Genomic DNA, 16,060 nt, shown 5'->3' with positions numbered 1-16,060 from the left:
ACTGAAATACAGGCAATGACATTAACACAGACTCTCACGATTGTCTATAGAAGATGAACAGACATAAAGTTATCACTGCCATAAAAAAGCCCAGAAAGCCCAGGAACATTTCAGTCAGCAAACACTCTTCTTGCCTTGTGGAGAGAAATGGTACTTGGCTAAGGACACCACAAACTGACTATAATTTTATTTGCAAAATATTATGGAGAATATAATGAAATCTTAATGTGTCCTAAGAAATGATTATGAGAAATTCAGATAGACATGGAAAGATTTATATGAACTGATGCAAGTGAAGTAAATAGAACCAGGAAAACAACGATTTTTTCCACATAATGATGATAGCAATGCAAACCTAAACAAACAAATAAATGAATAGGTAAAGAAATAAAACTAACAAACAAAACTGAATGCATTGTAATTATAAGGATCAAACTTTACAGCCCTAGGGAAAGACATGAGAAAACACCTCCTTATTTTTTGTTAGAGGCAGAAGACAACAGGTGTGGAATGCTTCAGACACTGCCACAGACAGTTAAAGTATATTGCTGGTTCTGTTCAACTGTTTTAAAAAAATTATCGTATCAGAAAGCTCAATGAATATTGAGTGAGAAAGGATATATTTAGAAATAAATGTAATGAAAAAACCAAGAGATCAATACAACTTTTAAAATATTAGGAAGATGGTAACATTATGAACACTATTGTTTCAAAAAGAAGAGTGGTAGAGCAGAAATCTGGTCTGCAAACCCTGAGTATGAGATCCAGCTAAGCCAGATCACCTCAAGTGTTGTTACAAATGAAAAGGGAAGTATAATAGACCAAAATGGAGCAGATGTGTTAGCATTTATGTTAACAGACCATTCTTATCATTGGACTCTTAATACTTCAGTGTACAATGAAGAAGCAGAAATGGCATTAAAGATGACAAAGACTACTCACGTACACAAAGAAAGCAATGCTGGAAGTGACATCTGAAAAGCTCTAGGGGAATGACTTTTAAAATATTTATTAAAGATAGGGGGAAAAAAAAAACTTTGAACAGTACCATTACCAAAACAGGAAACTGAAGAGACATCAATTAATAACTACTACACATCTAATTCTCATCTCTTTAAAATCTGTATGAGAAACATCTATCCACATGGAAATATGAAAGGGGAACAGGCAGGCTTTCACAAATGATTCTCTTAAGGAGACTACATCTTTACAATCACAAAAATGACTAAAAGTAGCTGTCATCTGCTGTGTTTATTGCCTAGTGATATTTTAAAAAGCACTTGACTTAGCAGGGTACAATGTATCTTTAAAAACTCTTCTTCAATTAGTTGTCTCCTACACAAATATTTACATCATCCAAGATTCCCTGATGCCTAAACTGAGGTAGCTCTTTGCTCAACAGTCCTGTCATCATTATCAAAAGAAAGACAAGCCAGGGAGGCAGAAGTGTTTACCACTCTCACAGTGAATATTCTGTGCCAAGTACAACCAAAGTAAAGATTCATGATAGGTGATGAGGTCTTTCAAATGCTCCTGATTACCGAAGACATTAGGCTTGAATTAAATCAAGCCCCAGAATGCAGGCTTCCTCAACAAATTCCACCACTGCTTAGAGAAGACATGCCTAACAATCCACATAGGAGGAAAACTAAATGTATGAAGAATTTCTTAACTTTTTTGAGTTACAAAGTCATTTGGCAGTCTGGTGAAGCCTATGAACCCGGCTCAGAATGTTTTTTTAATGAATAAAACACATAAGATTACAAAGGAAAACAATTACATTGAAATGATTTTTTTTTGCCTATCCAATTTTACAGACCCCTTGAAATCTATCCCTGTGGGTCCACGGTATCCAGGTTAAAAAATCCAGGTTTAGACAATGACCTGCAGTTGCATGGGTAGCTAACTGAGTCTGTTAGTAATACAATCTTGGAAAGGAACAGTGGATGGATAATGATGTGGGCCCAGAATTGACTAGGAGAATTAGAGTATTGGGGAATCTGTAAGGTGCTTTCAAAGGCCCTAAATGCCTTTCTGGCACAAAAATCCAGTTTTAACAACAACATTCTTCTGGTAATGCTAAATGTTTATAAATCACGTAACACTATAATCTTTAAGGATTTGAAATTTGCAGATCACCAAAAGGACAATAGGGATATTAATGACAGATTAAGTAAGCCTGTATATTACTAATAGTTACTCATATGCAAGAACTGACATAAAATATATTATCCAGAAAACGTATGATTTGAAAAAGTGATAGGCTGGTCATATAAGGGGAACAAAAAGATAATAGACAAATAGCCTGAGTACTGCACTATGAAGGCAGTGAGGTGGCACACTGGATGGCATGCTGGGCTTGGAATCAGGAAGACCCAAGTTCAAATTCTACTTCAGACACTTATTAGCTGTGCAACCCTGGACAAGTCACTTAAACTCTGTTTGCCTATTTCTTCAACTATAAAATGGGGATAATACCATCTCCTAAATCCCAGGGCTGTTGTGAGGATCAAATGAGATATTTATAAAGTGCCAGGCACATAGTATACACTTAATAAATGATTATTCCTTCCCTCCCTCCCTTCCCTGCACTGGTACCTATGGAATTGTTTTAAAAAATCTTTAAGGAAGGCCTCCAAATATGTTGTATTATGTATATTTAAAAAATATAAAATCCAAAGAACAGAATCCATTGAAAAGGGATTGTTTCAGTCTTTGTCTGAACCTCTGGTGCCCAAGCACAGTGCCTGGTAAATAGCAGGTACTTAATGAATGCTCAGTAATTCTGTTAATACAGTTTTTCTATTAAATATACAATCTCTAGCCATGACATTCACAACTTAAAATTTTTTCAAGGTGTTCTCAATAGTCACTTTTATTTGTCTTTTTAAGAAATAGAAAACCAGGGGCAGCTAGGTGGCACTGGCCCTGGAGGACCTGAGTTCAAATCCACCCTCAGACACATAACACTCATTGGCTGTGTAACTCTGGGCAAGTCACTTAAACCTAATTGCCTCATATTAAAAAAAAAAGAAACAGAAAAGAAACAGAAAACCATCTGAATGAAAGGCTTATAGGTTTAACTTTTTTTTATTGACCAACTGTGGCTCTGAAAGGATTTGCTTTTGATTCCCCAGTGCTAACCCACACGCAGGGATGTTTCTGGCAAGAAGCATATCTGGCTCCTCTGGCCCGGAACGCTCAATAAGAGGAGCAGTTCTGCCACTGGGGAGCTGTTACTTGGATGCCCTCTGACGTACCATCCTTCAAACTCTCAGGCCTGAGCCCTGGACTCCTTTGCTCTCTAGTCTCCTATTTTTGGCTGACTTCCTCCACTTCAGCTTTTATTTGCTCCTGGTCTCCTTCTAATTCCCTCTATTAATTGATAAAGGTGACTAATCAGAATATTGTAACTCAATAGGAGCATATAAGAAAAGACTGGTCTGACAACCAAAACTAAGCCCCAGTCCATGACGAGGTCCTGCTTCCCTCCAGTATTGTACCCCTTACAGACACAAAAAGACTGGAAGTATAACACAAGAATTCCTTATGGACACTGGCCAGGTCAGGCAAAGGCAAACTTATCATTTTGGCTCTCAGTGCTCCTATTCTGGAAGAAATCCTTCTGCATGCTGAGGTGATGGTGGTAGGTGCTACCACATATTATAACCATCCAGACTCTCTTGCTAAGTTTTACAGGAGATGTTGGTTTTAGTTGTTATCAAGACGTGCTGAAAAATGTACACTCCCTAAGAACCCAGCTATCAAAACAGTCATGGGCTCAGCTGAATCAGCACCATGGCCAGCACCCTCTAACTGACCTGATAGTCTACTTCTTTATTGACCTTCCCAGGACTTGACTAGCAGACCATTTGATTTATGATACATGTATGCCGATCTCTTTCCTGGCCAAATTCCAGATCCTGATTTTTCTTCAACCTGTTGCTGTTTAAGTCCTGGCACAAAAGGCTACCTCATTTACTTCCATTAATGATAAAGAGTGGCATGACACAATTTTAGAACTGAATGAAGCCTTGGAGATCATTCAGGTCAAATCTCTCAATTCTGCTTAAAAGGAAATTGAGTACCATAGAAGTTAAAACAATTTCCCCAAAGTTACACAGTCATTTCTTGACAAAGCAGGTACTAAAACCCAGATCTTTTGATTCCTAGTGCTTTTTCTATTATGCCACAAGTGTGTGATATTTCATTAAAATTTTAAAGTGCATGAAAATGCAAAAAACCCCCCAACCATTTAAACATATGCAGAATTCTAAATACAAGTGCACCTCATGGTATATATAATAGATTTGTCCATGAAAAACTATGTAAAAAGTTTTAGAAATAGAATTTCATTTTAAGTGCACTAGGATAGTTTAATATCTAAAAGAATCCCAAGATGAATTCTCTTGCAAAGAGAAATTTTCATAATGAAAATGATATCTTCTGGGATGGTAAATTTCTACATGTTAGATTTTGGTATAATGGATGGTTTGACACATTGGGAAATGTGACTATTATAAACTGGGTACACTTTATAGTTATTTTGTATAGTGTCTTGTGTGAAATGAGACTTAGGACTAAATTTCAAAATAGCACCCTGGCTTATATGAAATGCTTTGAGATACATATAGACTTCCTAACAATTAGAGCTATTGAAAAGTGGAATGAGTTGTCTTAGGAACGAGTAGATTTGCCTTCACTAGAGATCTTCAAATGAAAGCTGCATGTCCATTATTAGAGATACCAAAGAAGTGACTCTTGGTCAAGAACAGAGCAGACTACATAGCCTCTTAAGTCCCTTCCAATTGTAAGCATCTGCGATCTTGAATTCCTTAAAAGTGTTATTAACAATCAACATATTGTAATCACTATGACAAACTGCTGATATAACTCCATGACTCCAATTCTTATTCAGTTTTCAGAGAGTGAAGAAGAGCGCTTACTACTAACAATTTGAAGGTATCTTAGGGTAATATGATAGGTAAGATAATAATCTTTCTACTTATTAGTTGTTAAAAATTTTTGCCGGTCATTTTAAAGTTTTCATTCATGCAATTTCAATTAAAAATCAAGCATCAACATCAAATAAAACATACCATCATCTTCCCAGCAACTACTGGCACTTCCTTCCTGTTCATGGCTTTCTGGTAACACTGTCTGGTCTGTTGGCAAATCATCTTCTGGCACACTAGCATCGCAATCCCCTGCATCAGTAACACTTTCTTCTTCCACAATATGTAGTTTATCTTCATCATCTGAATCCGAATTTGTTTCTACCACATTATTATAATTTGTAACTGAAACAAAAGAATAAATAATAATCAAAATCTGCTAATAAAAATCACAATTTAAACATACAAGCAAATAGAAACCTTTAATAAAATACCCAAGGTTGAGTATCATAATACTTTTATTTGTATAATAGTTTATTTTATATTATATTTAGATAATTTGTAAATATCTATTTGCACTATACTTGTTTATAACACTATTTTTAAAATTTATTTTTGTCCTCGACCTGTGATTGCACATGTAGAGGGAACTCACACATACAGGAAACCTCCCTCCACTGTTGCAGGCTTGCCGCAATGTGTAACTTACAGAGATGCCTCAAGCACTGAGAGGCAAAATGACTTCCTATGTTCACACAGATCAGACATATCAGGGGTCAAGCTTGAACTCGGGTCTTCCTGACTACAAGGCTAGTCTTCTATTCACTACACCAGACTGCCTCTTTTTCAAGGATAATTTAGTATGGTTTAGCAAAACTAAAAAAAGAAAACAGAAGTCAGATCCCTCAATAAGGAGCACAACTATGAAAATAACAAATTTACTACATCAAAAGTATTTAAGGATCTTCCAATGGTTCATAGTTAATCTAACCAAAGTCTATTTTATAAATGGACCAATCAGCATTTAAAAATGAATTTTAAATAGTTAATTAAGCACCTAGTATGTGATGGGTGATAAAACATTTTGAGAAAAAGAAGTCCCAGCTCAGTAGTGTTTAAACAATTACTTACAACTGATGTCCGGGTTACAGAGTGCAAAGAGAAATACTTATGTAAATTTCATGATTGCCTAGTTTGTGCCACAATACCTTTTTAAGTAGTTGACTAATTTGGTCAAATTTCACAAACAACTAAAATGCATTAAGGTATGTCTTAAGTTCAATTTATGGGTCAGTCTGCTATATTAAAATAAAAATGAAAGCCAATTAGAGTTTTCAAAAGGGCTTAACTCCTGTGATTTTAAATGTACTGAATTTTTACGTGGAGACTATGGATATGGGATTTCACTAAGTAAAGGCTCAGCTCAAGAAATCACTGGTAACAGTGAGGTACCAATCTGGTTACAATTAAATTCTTCACATTAAATAACACATAATATATAACACAACACAGTACAATGCTGTCCCAGCATCCCTATAACATGCGAATTAAAAGAATAACTTGCTGAATGTCCCCGTGTTTACTGTGAAGAGTGATGTGCCTCCCCGATTTGGGCAGAACATTTATCACTTGCTAAGAACAAGGATGAGGGAGGGAGGAAGGGAGTGAAAGGAAAGAGAGATTTCAGCCTCCTTCTGCTCTGATCGTTAACAGGCAGCAGCAACTGCTTCCAATTGCCCTCTACTATTGCCAAAAGTAGTTCAACTACACTCTTCAAACACCCACTGAAATACAACAAAATCAGCACTATGCAAGAAAGGAAAAGGAAGGTGAATGTGTGCAAAAAAGGCACAAGGAAATGGCTGCTTATGTCTGGGTTGGCCCTCATGTTGGACTCATCACCTTGCATGAACTAAACAACCTTTTTTTTTTTTTCTGAGTGAGAGAGGAGGGCATTCTCTCACACTTTTCTTTCCTGTGATCACTTTACCACTTTAGTAGGATGTATCAGAATAAGCAAGCACTCACACCCTTCCACGCAAAATGGGAAGATAAGCACCCATTCCTCTACATACAGGATATTGTTCTGTTTAAGTCTTTAGTGACACTGCTGAACAAATGTGTGAACAAACCAGTGACTAGTCAGTAAATTCAGAATATCCAATTAAATTGATAAAATTAAGTTGACTTCTCATTTATGTCACTGCTGACTCGTCAAAATATCCAAGTTAAAAACAATTTAGAAAACTGAATTCAGGAATATGCATTTTCAAGTATCTCATTTGATCGTCACAACAATCCTTCAAGACAGGTACTGTTATTATGCCCATTTTACAATTGAAGACACTAGAGTAACTTGCCCAGATACATAGCTAGTAAGTGTTGGAGGTGGGATTTAGAGTCCAAGACCAGAAAAAGACCTTATACTGCATAGACAAAAGAGACACCCAGACATTCCCAGAGACAGGCACTGGGAGAAGAAGGAAAGAAAGGTAAAAGGAGAGAAACTGAAATATAAAAGGTGGAATGCACAGGAGTTGGGGAGTAGTTCTCTCTCTAGGTTCAAATGTCTGAGAACCTCTAGAAGACAGGTGGGGAACCTGCATCCTCGAGGCCACATATGGCCTTCTAGGTCCTTGGGTGCAGCCTTTTGACTGTTTTATGGAACACAACCTTTCATTAAGGGGATTTGTTCTGTGAAGTTTGGATTCTGTCAAAGGGCTGCACGTGTGGCCTTGAGGCCGCAGGTCCCCACCCTTGCTCTAGAACCTATGCCAATAAGGATAAGAATCTGGTACACAATAAACTGCTGTATTTTAGTAACTTGTTGGATTCATCTACCTGCTGACAGGTGACAACATTTAGTCTTTGTTCCCAGACAATTTTTTGCATATATCAACTTAATAAGAATAACTAGAAAGTTTTATGATTTTTATTTTGCTCTAAGTTACAAAATACTAGTCTGACATCAATCACATCAATCTTTTTATTGGCATATGCTTTAAAAAGTAATGTTAAATGAGCTTATTAATGTTCAATGGCTATATGCACAGGTCATATATAGATTTAACTGTTTATACTACACATATTATTTAAATATGGGCCTTTGTTCACTGTGAATTCGCCTTTTTAGCTTTTAGAGAACTAGCTGACAATATGTAATTGATTTGTCCATTAGGTGTCACAGTAAAGCACTCATAATACGGTCCACTTACAGATGCCAAAGAATAGAAATGTTAAATATTTTAATTTATGAACATTTGTAAGACATAAAGTGCTTTATAATTTTTATTACCTGCCCCTTACAACAACCTTGTTAGTAATGCTGACACTGACATCCATATTTTACAGATGGAAGATCTGAAAGGTTCTTTGACTTTGGCAAGGTCACACAGATTTCAAGACAAACCCCAAATTGGAATTCGTTACTGAATTTCAAGTATTAATTCACCCATTTAATGTTTTTCTTTTACAGATTTGCAAACAATAATATTATTCCTTCTGTGAGATACAGTGAAAAAGAGTTTCAGTATCAAAGTACAGAACTGGTGAATTTAGGTTCTGTCATAGATATATTTTACGGAGAGCCTCTAACCCACTCTAAGACATCGCCTCCAGAAACACACTCACTATCTAGCTAGGGGAGCTGTCTCCTTTCATAGCCCTCAAACACTCCATACAGGGACAGCTGAGGTGGTAGTTTTATCTGTCCATGTTAGGGAAAAGCAGGTTTTTGGCTTGAGTTACTTGGATCATTTTGTATAGACTTTAGATTACTATTCAGTCCACCATATTTAGCCTTCAGTTGTTTTTTTCCCTTTGTTTTCAAAGAGGACCAACAAAGTCACAGGGTGATGTCTTGACCTGCTAGAGAACTGGATTTAAGTGAGGCAGAGTTACTTGGAGTCCTCAGCCTCATTCTCTGTTCCAGTGTCCCTGAAGTCCAGTGGCAAGACAAAAGTCAGGATGACTGGCACTAGCCGGGAATGCAGTGGGTGACCTTGGCATCTTTCATGTCTGACCAGGCTCTGAGCTCTCCACAGTGCCTGCTTCAGCTGCCTTTATTGCTGGTGGAACAAACTGTTCTCATCTGCCCATTCCACCGGGAAAAGTCTTTACATGCTTGGGCAACTCACCAATAGCCTTGGGCTGGTTGGTTACTCTCAACCTGGTTGAGCCCATCTATGGAGACGGTTGCACATGCTACAGCTTCTTGTAACCAAAGGGGGAGTTGGGTGAATTAGGTAGACAGCAAAAGTGGATGAGCCACTGGTAGTGGTGTAATGGATAGGGAGCCAATAAATCCTGCCTCCTGGTGATCCCTGGTATGTGGTACTAAGGCAAGGTCTTATCATTCCAGGCTGCACTCTAAGATCTGAAGTTGCAGAGCAATCACTGCTTTTCATTGGAGGAGAGAAGCATCTCAGGAGGGGCTCCCTACACCAATAAAAATCAGCTTAAAATTTTAGTCCCACTGCAGCATAGCCTTGTTTGAGGAAATGGGGATACAGCTCAGGCACAGTCCCTGTGTTTTGGGAGGTCTGCAGTCTAAAGCATGTAGCCTAAGTTTTAAGTAATAAATTAAGAAACAACACTAAAAATAAGTTATACAAGCTGTAAGCAGTAGATATTTATAATAGTTCTATAAACACACCCCCTTTTTACAAAGCATAAAAGATTTTTTTACAAAAGAAATCTCATCATCTTAACATACAAAATGTCCAGCAAAAATTTTTATAAATTACGAGTTCATTTTTTGGAAATACTATTTTTAAAAAAATGAGTTACAGATATTCTTCCGTTAACAGGCAATATATATCATGGTGCACAATTTTAATTAAAAAAAGCAATATGAGTGAATAGAATATTAAAATAAAGTTTCTGGACAACAGTAAAGTTAAGGCTAAATACAGTCAGAAAACAGAAAAAGAAGATGCCAAATTAAATATGCGAATTTCCAAAAATTAAGTTAAATATAAACAAGAAAATAGAAAGATCAGTAAAGATGTATTTATTAAGTACTTACTATGTGCTACTATGAATGAAATCATGCCCATAAGCTATGAAGTTATTATCTATGGATTTTCTTTTTCCATAGTGGCATAAAATTAATGATAGACGTATAACCAGATTTCAAATGGGCCCAGATCACTCTCCTACTCTGTTCTTTAACTATTCTTAAATTCCTTATGTACAGGTTATACCATTTTAATTTGAAAAAATCTGTGTGTTGCTTTTAAAAGTTGAATTTGCCTGCTAGTCAACTTTCAGTACCCTCTCTCCGATCCTGGGATTTAAGGCTATGAATGGAAGGCAGGACCACGGGCTCCAGGGTCTCTTTTGAAGGAGGGGACTTAGTACAGGCTTTTCCTCATTTCCCACCAGCTACACTGCTTTCACACTTCTTTGGACTACTCCATCATGCCCCTTTGCTGAGTATATATCCTTCCTCCCCCCACCCCCAGCTTTCTTTTGTATGTTGTCTTCCCCCACTAGATTGTAAGCTCCTTGAGGTCAGGGACTATCTTTGTTTTTATTTGTGTTTGTATCCCCAGAGCTTAGCAGAGTGCCTGCTACATAGCAGCATTTTAATAAATGTTAACTGACTCACTTAAAGTACTCTTAAGTTTTGCCTTTTATTTTTATTTCCCACCACCAATTACAGTAAAAAATTCCTTGAGGGAATTGACTTTTGATTATTATTCTCTAATTTCCTCCATTATCATACATGGCTTTGCAAATAATATAAAATAACAGATTCCAGAACTGTGGCCCTGGGTGAGGAAAATCTATATCAGAATGAGACAAATGTAGAAGAATGGAAAATAATAATAATATCCAACACTTACACATCACTTTCAGATTTACAAAGTATTTTACATATATTATCTAACTTACTAGGAAACAGACCATCTAAATGTCCACCATAAAAAGAAAAAACTTGGGTTGCATTTTGTGTGACAAACTGTTCCTTTTCTTTAGGCTCATAAGCCTGCTGTTGGTGAGTGAAACACCTTTCTGTTCCATACACAATAGAAGTAGCACCTTTAAGCCCTGTATAAGGAGGGGTTTACTAGAGGAAGATATGGAAGAACTGGTTAAATTTAGATAAAAACTAAATTAAAATTATTATTAACTTATTAAAATAAGTTAAATTTAGATACATTAAGATACAAATGCTCTTCTAGACATAAAACCAGAGCAAGAATCAATGGAACTCATCCAAGAATATAAACTACTGTGAGGATTCCCTATTTGACAACAGCTGTTGAGAAAATTCTAAAGGTGTTTGGCAGAAAATGGGGTTAGATCAGCATCTCATTATTATATTATTTTGTTAATACTCCATTCACCTACATTGCTTTTGAAACTAAAATTACATGCCATGGTATATCTTGCTTATTAACTTATGTCATGATAAGTTCTGAATAGCTAAAAGACAAATATAAAATGTCACATAATTTTTTGAGATTGGAAAGTGATATCTTTCATTATTAATGGTAAGGAAAGAAGTCTTAACCAAACAAGATAGAAGTCATAATAAAAACAGATATTAACTATTTTTACATGACATTATTATAGTAATCAAAATGTTTTTGTAAGAACAAAATAAATGTTACAACGTTAATACAAGAAACTATCAACTGGGAAACATACCTTTGCATCAAACATACCTGATAAAAACTGCTATATAAGATTTATAGGGTGTCCCATAAGTCTTAGTGTAATGCTAAGCTTCAATAACATGAGAAGTATCAATTCTTTTTTTTTTTTGGCTAGCCACTGGGGTTAAGTGACTTGCTCAGGGTCACACAGCTAGTGTCAAGTGTCTGAGGCTGGATTTGAACTGAGGTCCTCCTGACTCCAGGACCAGTGCTCTATCTACTGCACCACCTAGTTTTCCCCAAAAGTATAAATTCTACAAATAATATTTTAATGGTTAATTATTTGCAATGGCAAAATATTGCTTTGTTTCTTATTAAAATTCAATCAACATAACTACTGTTTCTCTAGTTGATTTTTGAACTTTGTAGACACTTTTATCAGGTGCTTCTCAGTGACTGAAAGAATTGCATTTATAATTTTAGCTTTAGGATCATCCAAAGAACAAGGTTTTGATGCTTACATAACAGTTTTGATATGACTCCACAAGAAAAAGCTTAATGGGAGATTGATCAGATGACTGGGGTAGCCAAGCAAAAGGACTTCCTTTACAGATCTGCTGGCCTGAGGAAGGGTCATCCAGAAACTGTTACAGACCATGGATAATGATAGGGTACCCTATCTTGATAACATTAAAATTTTATTATTCAAAATTCACAAAAATTTAAGTAATTAAACTTAAAAATTATCTTTTTTGTAAATCTGTAGCTGCACTATGACTTTTCAGGACACCATTTTTAGGGAATTAGCACAAGTAAATGACCCAGAGTCATTCCCCAATAAATCATTTATTTATAAAAATATTCTCCAACTTAGAGTTTTTCCTTTTAAAAAACATTATCGTATTTTTATAGCACATTCATTTCTAAATACACTACCTTCCCCCAGCATACCAATCCATACCTTTAAACAAAAATTTTAGAGAAAAGGAGTTCAGCAAACTTAACCAATATATTAACCATGTGTGGACAATGCAATACACCACATCCCCTACCTCTGCAGTGAAGAGGAAGATGTGTTTTGTTAACTCTTCTCTGTAGTTGTTTAACTACTGTAATTAAGCTTAATTTCATTTTAAGTTTCATTTTCTGAACTAACAATTTTCATAATAACTATGAACTAACCACAACTATATTGTTTCATATCACCAATAAGAGAAATGCAAATTAAAACTCTAAGGGCTTCATCCATACCCAGCAAAATGGCAGGGTTGATAACAGATAGAAATAGTCTATGTTGGAGGTACTGTGGGAAAACAAACCAAACCAATACACTGTTGTGAGAGCTGCGAATTGGTCCAACTATTCTGGAAAATAATTTGCAATTATGCCAGAAAAGTCACTAAAATGTTCAGAGCCCAGCAGAGATCGTCCACTACTGGGCATATATCCCTAGAATGTTAGTGACAGAAAAGAAGGCCAAAATATTACCATTACCAAAATATTCCTAACAACGCTTTTTGTGGTGATAAAAACTGGAAATAAAGTAGGTATCTATTGATTGGGGAATGGCTGAACAAGCGAAGGTAGATGAACGCAATGCATATGATGGTTATTGTACCTTAATGAATATGAGGAATTCAGAAACACACGGGAAACCTGGTAGATACTGATGCACCAAGAGAATACCATACATCCTGACTGTAATAATGTAAATGAATAGGACACTAAAACAAATTAAATGCTGAGTAACTGTAATGATCTAAGTTGGTCCTGATAAGAAAAACACACCTCCCTTTAAGCAGAGGCAGGAAAACTACAGGTATAAGTACACTATCAGAGGAAGTCACTTGCAAGGTGACAATGTTTAACTGTTTTTATTACTAGGGAGGGTTCAATGAGAAATTGCTATGATATAAAAACAAAACGCACCAACAGAAATTTTTAATTAAAAATGGAAAATTACAAAGGCTTACACAAATAAGAAAAAGTATATTTGTCTACATTTTTAAAAAGAATAAAAATCAATGGAAACTACATTTAAGGGAACTAAGTGAGTTGGAAACCGGGTGGTTGACTTTGAAGTAATCTATTGTAAAGTTCTTGACTTTTTCTACTCTGCTGTTCCAAGTAGATCCCATAAATTAAACTTAATTTCTTAATTAAGGTAGAAGATTTTTAAGGGCAAAAGCCATATTTCATATGTCTATATTCCCCTACAATGCCAAACATGGTGTCAGACAAATAATAGCAAAGAAATACTTGTTGATTCATTGAAACTTCAAGGGAACAACCATTTTTTTTTGCCAGCCTTGGAAAAAATAGAAAAGTGCTTATTTTTTTTTTGGGGGGGGGAATAAGGATGAAGAGGGAAGCTGCCAAAATGTTGTTTATTCAATTTGTGAAGGGATATGTTTCTATAAACCTCTTTTCTAGTCAATCTCACTTGAAAAAGCTCTCCTAGGCCCTCCACATTTCCTCTGTAAGCCTCCCTATTTATAGCTTTCTAATGCTGGCATTTGACAACAAGCTACATATAGGATCAGTGTAGAAAGGATTTCAGGTCACGTTGGTTTTTGAGCCAAACAAAAGACAGAAACACAAGTGACAGTGTCAATTTCAAATACAAGGGCAATTATGCAGTGATGGCCTTTATATAACGGATCTCATACTTCAAAATGCTCCCTCATGGTTGACCTCATTAAAAATGCAGTAAAGCTTGTTCTAAGAGTAGAGGGAAAGACTTTTTCTGTCATTTTCTCCCTTGCTCTAACTAAACATCAATTCTTGCTCCCACTAATGGAAATTATTTTCATTTCATAATTAATTGTGAGTGCTTTATTAGGGATAGGTGGGAGGTAAAGAAGACATTGCAGAGCGAAGTGCTAAAATAACAAGATAATACTTCTTCTGAGATGCAAACAAGTGGAAAGAAACTCTTCTGTTTTAAAAGTGATCTATCCTTAGATCGAAGTGAGAAGATAAAACTACAAAGATTTCATCTTTAGAAGCTGCATTTACTCTTTCTGACAACTGAATATTTTTAGTAAAATACTGCACCCAATCAAACTCAGGGCTTCCCCAACTATTTCCTTCTTCAGCAGATTTGGAATTGCCAAATTTGTTATTCAGTAGTAGGAATTGATAGATGTGCTGAAGAAAAACAGATGGGAGTAGTATGAGTGAAGAGGATGTCTCAGACGGTAGGCCTTTGAAAAAAACTCTAACAGAGAAGAGATGGGCCAGGGTAGAAAGGCTAGAGGGTTGTCCCAGATGGCAGAGCCAGATAGGAAGGGGAATGGGAGTGGCAGCTGGGTTAGTAAGTTCTGAAGGGCAGAGAGGGAGAAATGCCAAACTCGAAACATGTGTGCTGTTGTGAATTCAGGCTGGCCAAGGCTGGGGCAGTGGGTACTCCCTCAAAAGGACATGCAGTCTGTGAAGAGACAAGACTGTTTTTTTTTTCTTTCCTTTTACTGCACTTCTTCATTAGCCATTAGCCTGGTGTCTACCTAATCCAGGCCTATCATTCCCAGCACCTCTTCTGGGGTTTCCCTTCAATCACTTAGCCAGGCTAGCGGGCTGATGTCCTTGGGGGCTCCTTAGGAGTCAACAGATGCTTCCCTCTTTCTCCTAACAGAGCTGGGTTGGTGAAGGTTTCTGACGGACCATGGAAGTATCTGTCCTCTCCAGTGATCCTTCTCTTCTGTCTTGTTACCACTGGTTCTTTTCTTTTCTATTGTTACGTGTCTGCTGATCACAACTTCTAATTTTGCTATTTTTCTTTTCATGGTTTTCTTTCTCATTTCTTTTGTCTCCACACCTCAGTGTTCTAAAGAAAAGGCTGGCTTCCTTCTAGACAGCAAGTCAATGCATTTTGGTTGGACAGGCTATAATCTCAAATGCTCACAAACAATTGGGAGCTGTTCTGAGTCTATGGTTCTTTTTGGCTATTTCTGTGGCTGCTTGGGGCGGATTCTCCAAATCTGGATCCATCCTAAATCCTTAAGAATTCTAGAGGTTTTAATTCTCTTTTCTCTCTCTCCCCCTCTCCAGACAAATTAACAAACAAACAACTCTTAGAGATATGCAGGTGTGGGGAGCAAATTTCTTGATAATAAATTACCTCATATGATATGTACTTTTGGTAGGTATCCAATTTCATTATTTCATTCTATAAACTTGATCAAGGGAACATGATGAATTTTGATGGAATCAAGGGGAAGTAAGACTGGAATTTTGATTGTATCTGTCTAAAGAAGGGTTATGGATGTGCTGATTGGTACTTAGCTGAGAGGATCCAGGACATTTCTGGATCTGATTTGACTAGTTTGGGCCCTACCTCCATATTCTGGATCATCTTCTTTGTAGTGGGAAGTCTTAAGGATAAAAATTGGTCTTTTGGAAGATTATGAAAGAGCTGAAGATGGTCTGGAGAAATCTAGGAGATCCGAGAGTAGACTGTGTCCTGGGCAGAAGAAGGCTGTGTAGCTGTGCCCTCACAGAGGCTCATTTATGTGGCTTCTTATGGAGCTTTGGAGAAGATGTTGGTGCACATGCTCTCAA

At 36.6% G+C, this 16,060-nt stretch overlaps 1 protein-coding gene across 4 annotated transcripts in view; it reads right to left on the bottom strand.

Annotated features, from left to right (window-relative positions):
- ZEB1 (zinc finger E-box binding homeobox 1) overlaps positions 1-16,060 on the bottom strand; it is a 197,987-nt gene that overhangs the window by 47,831 nt on the left and 134,096 nt on the right. For all 4 annotated transcript variants that reach the window (XM_020990481.2, XM_020990484.2, XM_020990483.2 and 1 more), the window contains exon 2: positions 5,100-5,300. In XM_020990481.2, the coding sequence (XP_020846140.1) occupies positions 5,100-5,300 (201 nt within the window). The remainder of the gene's footprint in view (positions 1-5,099; positions 5,301-16,060) is intronic.

The sequence above is a fragment of the Phascolarctos cinereus genome, unplaced genomic scaffold, assembly GCF_003287225.1.
Source record: "Phascolarctos cinereus isolate Bilbo 61053 unplaced genomic scaffold, phaCin_HiC Scaffold_1;HRSCAF=81, whole genome shotgun sequence".
In the NCBI taxonomy this organism is placed as follows: domain Eukaryota; kingdom Metazoa; phylum Chordata; class Mammalia; order Diprotodontia; family Phascolarctidae; genus Phascolarctos; species Phascolarctos cinereus.
This window is presented reverse-complemented; position numbering and strand designations above follow the sequence as displayed.